The sequence below is a fragment of the Octopus sinensis genome, linkage group LG18 (genome assembly GCF_006345805.1).
Source record: "Octopus sinensis linkage group LG18, ASM634580v1, whole genome shotgun sequence".
Lineage (NCBI taxonomy): Eukaryota > Metazoa > Mollusca > Cephalopoda > Octopoda > Octopodidae > Octopus > Octopus sinensis.
This window is the reverse complement of record NC_043014.1, coordinates 2527511-2537510: the sequence shown is the minus strand read 5'-3', so window position 1 is coordinate 2537510 and position 10000 is coordinate 2527511. Positions and strand designations below refer to the sequence as shown.

General features: G+C 39.3%; 1 protein-coding gene across 3 annotated transcripts in view; it reads right to left on the bottom strand.

Annotated features, from left to right (window-relative positions):
* LOC115221393 (inosine-5'-monophosphate dehydrogenase 1b) overlaps positions 1 to 10000 on the bottom strand; it is an 85728-nt gene that overhangs the window by 74550 nt on the left and 1178 nt on the right. For all 3 annotated transcript variants that reach the window (XM_029791567.2, XM_029791568.2, XM_036510648.1), the window contains exon 1: positions 9468 to 10000. This exon is cut by the window's right edge and continues 1178 nt beyond it. In XM_029791567.2, the coding sequence (XP_029647427.1) occupies positions 9468 to 9574 (107 nt within the window). In that variant the 5' untranslated portion in view covers positions 9575 to 10000. The remainder of the gene's footprint in view (positions 1 to 9467) is intronic.

Below are 10000 nucleotides of genomic sequence, written 5' to 3'. Positions count from 1 at the left end.
GGCTGTCCTTTCAGGTGCTGGTGACACATAAAAGGCACCTATGCCAGTGGCACATAAAGAGGCATCCAGCACACTCTGTTAAATGGTTGGTATTAGGGAGGGCATCCAGCTGTAGAAAGCATGACAATGCAGACAGTTGGGGGTCTGGACAGCTCTCTGGTGACCAGCTCCATGTCAAACCATCCAACCCATGCCAGCATGGAAAGCTGATATTAAACGATGATGATGATGATTTTGATTTTAATTACTTTAATACTTTTGTTACAATGTTTCTATTGAAACACAATCCATTTGTTTTAATTACGTTTGAAATTAACCAAGAATTTATTAAGAAAACTTTTGTCATTAAACCGGTGCCTGGTGCAAAATTTTGATGTAAAGCTTTAACCCTTTAGCAATTAAACCGGCCATAAGTATTCTGTTTGTTTTATGTTCAAACTGGCCAGATCTGGTCTCTCAGACCAACCCTACAATATCGTTTTAAAAATTAACAGCTACCTCATCAAAATCTCATAGCGACAAGATAATGCATGATTAGTTCAAAACAATGTGGATAAAAAAAGCATTAATTTTGGCAGAATAATGCGAACACTAAAGGGTTAATTTAGATCAGTTTCAAACAAGAATTTTGAGTCATAGAACCCAGGGCAGTCTCAAGCAGATTGGTAGCATGGGAATCCTTCCAAGAACTGAGCAGTTGATTCTCAAAGCTGAGTCTGTAGAAGACTTAGAGAAGATATTCAAAACGTGGAAACAGGCCTCGGGGATCGGGGCAGAGAGGGTGTCCAAAGTAAATCTATCCAAGATAAAAGAATTTGCAGTTATGATGTAGACATTACCAAGATAAACTGACTGGAATAATCTGGCTTAAACGGTTCCAAGAGAAAATTCTAGAAAGTCAGAGATGTGTTGCAGCATCATAAAGGTCTCTCTCTCTCTCTCTCTCTCTCATTTGTTCTCACTTTCTTACAAACACACACACACACACAGGCATACATTTCCTTTCTCTTTCTGTCCAAGCACCTTTGCTCTTCCATACCCTCTACTGTCAGTTCCTCTCCTTCTCCTCCATTCCCGCCTAACCACACCTCCACATTATCCCTCCCACCTCCCTTACAAACACACTTCTCCCCCCACACACAATTCACAATTTTTCCACTCCTCCCTCGTCTCTCTCTCCCTCTCTCCTTTTCCTCCTCCTTATTACTCTCACATTCTCGTTAGCTCCCACCCCAACATTCCACCATCGCCACCCCTCCACCACCAAATACCAAATATACCATTATAAGGAAGCAAAACTATTGATGTCAGCTTAAGCTGCAGTTAGCTGTGCCCCAGGAGGGTAATTAACAACAAAATTTAGTTGCCAGTCATGGGTGCAATTATTTTTTATTACTCAATTAATTACACAAAAAGATACACAAATATGTGTGTGTGTGTGTGTACATATATATATATATATATGTATGTATATATGTGTGTGTATATTTATATAAGTATATCTTTAAATATATGTGTATGTGTATATACATACATATAAGCATATATACTTCTGATGAACAAGGCTGTGAGTGTGTGTTCATATATATATATATATATATATACACACACATACATACATATAAACATGTATACTTTTAATGAACAAGGCAGTGTGTGTATGTGTGTATATATATATATATATCTATACACATATATACATATATACTTTTAATGAACAAGGCAGTGTGTGTGTATAAATATATATATATATATATATATATACACACACACATATATATATATCCTTATATCCTTGTTTATTGAGAGGCTTTGGTACGTGATGACAATCCAATTAAGATAATACAGAAAATTATCAGCACAAGCATGACTGTGTGTCGTTAAGTTCCCTTCCCAACCACATGGCTTCTGGGTCAATCCCAGTGCCCACCACCTTGGACAAGTCTCGTCCACTACATCTTGAAAGCAATGCAAGTAAAATTGGTAGCTGGAAATCATACAGAAGCTCTCTGGCTGATCAGCAAACCAGGCTAGATGGAAACTGAAAGAAGCCCATTGCGTGTCTATCTGTCTGTGTTTGTCGTACACCACCGCTTGACAATCAATGCTGGTGTTGCCTACCCCAACACCCTTACCCCAACTTAGCAGTTTAGCAAAAAGAGACTAACAGAATAAGTACCAAACGTAAAGACAAAAAAAAAAAGAATTGGGGTCCAATTCATTCAACTGTGGTAAGAAGCTTGCTTCTTAACCACATGGTCCTGGGTTCAATCCCACCACATGGCACCCTGGGTTATTGTCTTCTTTTATGGTCTTGGGCCAACCAAAGCCATCTCAGTGGATTTGGTAGGCAGAAACTGAAAGAAGCTTATAATATATATATATATATATATATATATATAATGATGATGATGATATATATATATAGTTAATCCAAACATGAAAACACAAATAGAAAACACAACAACTCGAGGATGTGGAACAAGTATAGTATTATTGGACGCTCAGGAAAGAAGGAAAGAAGGAGGATTTAACATTTCGAGCGGAACTCTTCATCAGAAACATAGGAAAAGGAAAGATCCAAAGAAGGGAAGACGGAGGAAAAAAATCGCCAACGATACACACACGGTCCCATATATATATATAGGGGCGTGGGGGTGGCTGTGTGGTAAGAAGCTTGCTTCCCAACCACATAGTCTGGGTTCAATCCTGCAGTGTAGCATCATCAGCAAGTGTCATCTACTACAGCCTTGGGCCGTCCAAGGCCTTGTGAGTGGATCTGGTAGATGTAATTTTAGTTCAAACTGAAAGTGTGAAACTACTTTCACTTTCTAATGAAACCTGGTTGTTGAGATAACGTAGACAATATGTAAACAAAGATAAAGTTTATTTGGTAGCCAAAAGATTACCGAATCTTTTGATACTCCATATGTCAAAATCAGTAACCCAGTTTTCAAATGCATAAGGAACATACACACACACAAACACTCATTTATATATATACAGCTGTGCGTGTATCTTTGTCCCCTCCCCATCACTGCTTGATAACTTATGCTGGTATGTTTATGTCCCTGTAACTTGGCAGTTCAGCAATAGAGTCTGATAGAAAAAGTACAAGGTTTAAAAAAAAAAAGAGCCCCGGGGCAATTTGTTTGAATAAAATCCTTCAAGGAGGTGCTCCAGCATGACCACAGTCAAATGACTGAAACAAGATAAAGGCTATTCCATGATTAACCTTTCTGATACCAATTTCCTAAGACGGTCCCTAGTTCTATGATACGTGATTCTCGTTTAAGCAGATCTTAATTAAAACCTGCACCCATCAAAATTTCACATTAATTTATGCACCAAAAAAAAAAAACACCAGTTTAATAACGAGAAAGTTATTTTACTAAATTCTTCGTAATGTTTAATTAATTAAAAAGAAAAGGCAGTGTATTTCAACAGAAAATTGGTAATGAATGGGTTAATTAGTGGAATTAATGAGCTGCAGTCAAGATATAATTAAAACAACACAATTACTGCCCCCACCACCACACATTACTTAATAAACATAACATTCAATCAAGGTCTGCAATTAGGAGCAAATACCAAAAGTGACATCTAATGAAACAGACTTTGGTTTCCGTGCCGGTGGCCCGTAAAAGCACCAACCGAAGGTGGCCGTTGCCAGCCTCCCCTGGCACATAAAAAGCACCCACTACACTCTCAGAGTGATTGGTGTTAGGAAGGGCATCCAGCTGTAGAAACTCTGCCGGATCGAGATTGGGGCCTGGTGTAGCCATCTGGTTCGCCAGCCCTCAGTCAAAATCGTCCAACCCATGCTAGCATGGAAAGCGGATGTTAAAAGATGATGATGATGGTGGTCCCTTGACTAGCAACAAATAACAGCCACATCTCCCTCAAATCACATCCTTTCATCTTTATCATCACCACCACCATCACCATCATCATTTTAATGTCCACTTTTCCATGCTTGCCTTGCTCTCATGGAATCTGTTGAAGCAAATTTTTCTACAGCTGGATGCCCTTTCTGTCACCAACCCTCATCTGTTTTTCAAATAAGGTAATATTTTCCCATGGCCAGACATGTTTGTGCAGAATACTGGAAATGATTGACACTGCTTGTATGACAGTGACACTCATTTACAGCTTTCATAAGATATCAAGACAAGGAGAGACAAACACACACACACACAATGAGCTACCAAATCCACTCACAAGGATTTGGTTGGCCTGAGGTTATTTTACAGTAGAAGGTCGAAGGGAAACCATCCATCATTTTTTGACAGGACAAAGAAATTTCTGTTCTATATTTAACCCTTTAGCATTCAGATTATTCTGTCAAATGTAAAGCTTATGTATTCACACCATGTAAAATTAATCTTGCATAATTTCATGATTGTTTATTTTTAAAATGACACAATAGGGTAGCTATGAATGACCAGATCTGACTAGTTTGAACATAAAATAGGTAGAATATTTTGGCCGGATATGACCGGTTTAAACACTAAAGGGTTAAGAGATGAGGAATTATGTACATTATTTACATTTGACAGATATTTGTCCTCATCTTGTTTGTTGTTAACACAACGTTTCAGCTGATATACCCTCCAGCCTTCATCAGGTGTCTTGAGAAAATTTTGAAACTGGGTTCTCATTCCTAAGGTATTTTTTGATGATATTGACACTGCCTGGAATCAAACTAGGAATCTTGGGGTTAGTAGCCTGTGCTCTTACCCACTATGCCATATGCCCGTGGGCATATGGCATAGTGAGGACAAATATCCATTAAATATAAATAATGTAAATAAAGAAATTTCTTTTGCGCCTGTTTAGTCAGTGGTGAATCAGATGAGTGAGAATCCTTAGATTCAGTTTCGAATCTCAGCTCGGAAAAAGGAAGTGTTGGTTTTTACACATATACAAATTAATATACTTCTAAAGCAGGGTCTGCTTGATCTGGCATCGTGTGACGCATATGCCACAGAAACCAAAACAAAACAACCATGTAGTGAACTGCTACAACCTGCAAAATTCAAAGCCAGATTTCTAGATTCCAGTTTCAAAAATAGCCAGATTTCTGGACTCTTGTACTTCTGAAAAAAATTTGCAATTCAGCAGAGAAATTTTGTCTCGTCATTAAGCTGAACTGGAACAAAAATTAATGTGAAATTTTGAAGGATAGTTTTAACTTAGATCACTTTAACTCTTTTGTTACCATATTTCTCCTGGAATACACTGCTCTTTTAAATAATTTTTTTAAATAATGAAGAATTTAGTAAAGTAACCTGAGCTTAATAATGTCCAAAGTTATTTTGCTAAATGTTTCATTATTTTAAGAATTGAATGACACAGAGCACCATCCAGAGAGGCTATCTGGCCTCCGTGCCAGCGGCACGTAAAAGACACCATTCAAGCGTGATCGTTACCAGCATCGCCTTACTGGCACTTGTGCAGGTGACATGTGTAAAAGATTCGAGCGAGGTCGTTGCCAGTACCGCCTGACTGGCCCCCGTGCCGGTGGCACATAAAAGCACCCACTACACTCTCGGAGTGGTTGGCGTTAGGAAGGGCATCCAGCTGTAGAAATTCTGCCAGATCAAGATTGAAGCTTGGTGCAGCCATCTGGTTCGCCAGCCCTCAGTCAAAATCGTCCAATCCATGCTAGCATGGAAGGCGGACGTTGAATGATGATGAAATATATTTTAACAGAAATATAAGAAGAAGAAAGGGATCAAAACTATAAAAGCTGAACCACAAAAACCTCTGAAAGGAGCTTCTGTTTTGTGAAGCATCATTATTGGAAGCTATGAGATAAAAAGCATAAAATATTGGAGGAGAGCGGTTTTAGAAGAACTTGGCCATAAGCTTAGGCAGGGCTGTATGATAGAGAAGTTTGCTTCCCAACCACAGGGTTTCAGGTTCAGTCCCACTGCGTGGCACTTTGGACGAGGGTCTTCAACTATAACCCCAAGTCAATAAAAGCCTTGTAAGTGGATTTGGCAACTGGAAACTGAAAGAAACCTGATGAATATATCATCATCATCATCGTTTAACGTCCGTTTTCCATGCTAGCACGGGTTGGACGGTTCGACCGGGGTCTGGGAAGCCAGGAGGATGCCCCAGGCTCCAGTCTGATCTGGCAGTGTTTGTATATAAAAAGTGTGTATGTGTATGTATATGTGGGTATGTGTTAGCAATTCTTGACATTTCGTGACAAACGGTCGTAAGACAAGTGTCATCATAGGAGCAGTGTCCTTCCCTATGTGTCTAGCTGGAGCAAAATGTTACCTTACTTGGAAACAGGCAAGGGTTGGCAACAGGAAGAGCATCCAACCATAAAACAACAAGCTTCAGTTGAATTTTGAAATTATTGAAGAATTTAGTAAAATAATTTTGTCATCATTAAGTTGGTTTGGTCCATAAATTAGTGTGAGGTTTTGATGGAATCTTTTATTTCAGATCACTTTAACTCTTATCTTACCAGATTTCTGTTGAAATTCACCATCTTCCTTTCTATTAATTTTGAAAATATTCAAGAATTTAGTAAAATATCTTTGTCATTGTTAAGCTTATGTTTGGAATATAAATTAATACAAATTTTGATAGGTTTTAAACCTTTTGTTACCATATTTCTGTTGAGATGCTCTGTGTTTCTTCCAATTGATTTTAAATATAACAAAGAATTTAGTAAAATAACTTAGTTATCATTCAGCTAGTGTTAGGAACATAAATAGTGACTAAGGTTGGGTGGAAGATTGTAATTTAGAACTTTGGTCAACCCGAGGCTATAGTAGAAAACACTTGCCCAAGGTGCCATGTAGTGGGACTGAACCCAGAACTATGTGGTTGGTCAAGAAGCTACTTACCACACAGACGGGCTTCTTTCAGTTTCCGTCTACCATATCCACTAACAAGGCTTTGGTCAGCCTGAGGGTATAGTAGAAGACGTGGTAGTGCAATGGCCCAGTTGTTACGGTAGCAGACTCATGGTCGTAGGATTGCGGTTTCAATTCTTAGACCAGGCGTTGTGAGTGTTTATTGAGCGTAAAGCTCCACGAAGCTCCGGTAGGGGGGGGGGCGAACCCTACTGTACTCTTTCTCTCACTCCTTCTTCCTGTTTCTCTTGTACCTGTATTTCAAAGGGCCAGCCTTATCACACACTGTGTCACACTGAATCTCCCTGTGAATTATGTTATGGGTACACGTGTCTGTGGAGTGCTCAGCCACTTGCATGTCAATTTCACGAGCAAGCTGTTCCTTTGATCGGATCAACTGGAACCCGTGTCGTCGTAACCGACAGAGTGCCACGTTATGGTAGAAGACACTTGTCCAAGGTGCCATACAGTCCAACTGACCCCAGAATCCTGGGGTTGGGAAGCAAGCTTCTTACCACACAGCCATATATCTTTATTATCTTTTAGTTGTTTCAACCATTAGACTGCGGCCATGCTGGGGCACCACCCTGAAGCATTTCTTCATCAAATGGATTGACCCCCAGTAATTATTTTTTTAAAGCCTGCGATATATTTATAGTGTCCTCTTTTGCCCAACCCCATAAAGGGTAAAAGATTTGATGGTGATGATGGTGGTGGTGGTGATGATGATGATGATGAGGAGGAGGAGGAGGTAAGACCACACCTTAGCCACACCTGTAACATTCCTGAGAGAAACTTGATCTGCTGTCAAGTCTAATGTCCCTACACCCACTAAAAAAGATGACCATCCCTTATTATTATTATTACTATTATTATTATTATTAACAAGAAAACAATCAAGTTTGCAGCCACATAGATTTACCAATTTTTACTTGTTTCAGTCATTTGACTGCGGCCATGCTGGAGCACCGCCTTTAGTCGAGCAACTCGACCCCGGGACTTATTCTTTTGTAAGCCCAGTACTTATTCTATCGGTCTCTTTTTGCCGATCCGCTAAGTGACGGGGACGTAAATACACCAGCATCGGTTGTCAAGCAATGCTAGGGGAACAAACACAGACACACATACATATACACACACATACATATATATATACATATATACGACAGGCTTCTTTCAGTTTCCATCTACCAAATCCACTCACAAGGCATTGGTCGGCCCGGGGCATTTTTACTTCATTTGAAACAGTTTGAAATGTTTTAGAAAACCATTTTGATTTTACTAAGATATGGTAATTACTCTTCAGCTCTTTTCAATCCTCGCATGCCCACCACCACAAGCACCAAGGGAGACTGTAGGACCCTTTAAGAGAAACACTGATCTACATGGTTGCGCATTTTGCTAGAAATAGCAGCCAAGTGTTCCTGTAATCATGTGTTACCAGTGACGGATTGAGAGTATTAAGGGCTCTGGGCATAACTGTTGTGTAGAGTTAACATGTAGAGTGCGGGCCCTGGGCCCTCGAGCGGTGTCCGACTGACCGACGGCTCAGTCCGCCCCTGTAATGTTACAGTTTTTAAAAAGAACAAGTGAGGGCACAATTGATAATGTAGTCTTAGATACATTATGCTTGAATAGAAGATGTGAAGAATACTTGGAAATCTTTGAACAAGTATGACGTATCAGAGTTGATTGGGATAAAATACATGTTTAGCACCAATAACAGCCAAGTCCCCTTAAAATCACGCATCCTTTAAAGAATTGAAATGATATGTAAGGTGATGAGGCCAAAAATAGCTCTAAATATTGGGGGTCTTTGGTATTGGTTACCGCTGATTATAGGTCTGTTGGATCAGGGCTTGACCTGGGGTTAAAAAACACCAACAACAATAAAATATCTACTTCGATTAAGAACTCATATACACCATGAATTGTTAAGGTCTGTGACGAGTACCTGCTATAAACACGCATATAAAATATGATAGATATACACGAAGAGTTATACACACGCAGAGATTTATTTATAAATAAATGGTAACGGGTTCTCCGGCATTTTCGACGATGATCGTTCAGTCGTGCCATCAACGGAATCCCTGTTCATGAAATTAATGTGTTTGTAAGTAGCCAGGTATTCTACGGACGTGTACCTTTGGTGCAGTTCTCTTGCCGAATCAGCTTAACATTATGTGACTTAATGCTGAATCTTCCAATACAATCCAAAGATAAAGAGAAAGAATTTTTATCAACCCCAAAAGGGACGAAAAACAAAGCTGACATCGGCAGGATTTGAACTTATAACGCAGGGCACTGATACCCACATGATTCAGTGCCTTATATGTAAGTGGTAGATGTATCTAGAAATCATGGTTGTTACCTATTGATAATACATTTGTCTTGGATCAAAGATCTGTTTAAAAACTTTCAATGGCTGTATACCTTACAAAGCAAAAACCGTAGGAAAGAAATATGCATATAATAAATACAGTTTAAATATATAAACATATTTAATATGTGTGCAGTTGACGTGCTGTGTGTTAGGTTATGCATGGGTTTAGATAAGCTAAATAAATACAAACTACTACTTACGTAAAACCTTCAAATCCGGATTGTTGGAGACGATCCGAACAGCGCTTGCCAACAGATTCGTGGCCGTGACTTCTGTTGGGTGAAAGGGGACTGGTCACTTCAGCCATCTAGCTCCCACCACGGACAGTCAGTCTATAAAACCAAACGAGGCGCACCTGATGGAGAAGTACTTTACAGGATAGCGATAGAGGGAAACAGAGATTTGTAGAGGCACCTGTGAGATGTGCGAAACGAGGAAACAAGAAAATTTTTCCCTTGTTGAGGGCTTTTTAAAAAATTTTTCTGCACGAACTTAAAGACTCGTTTGCAAGTTATTTAAGGGATGGGGATACATACAGAGGTATATGTATGTATATATATATATATTTGAAATCTTTATACACCATCTAAACGTGTGGGTTTTTACTGAACACTACCCACACCAGAAAGACCTGTAGGGAAAAAGAAATGTGTTAAATAATTTTGAGATCCGTTTGTTTTCAAATTGTCACAGGGTTCGGTTATTGGGTTTTAATTGGTGCCATTCGACTCGC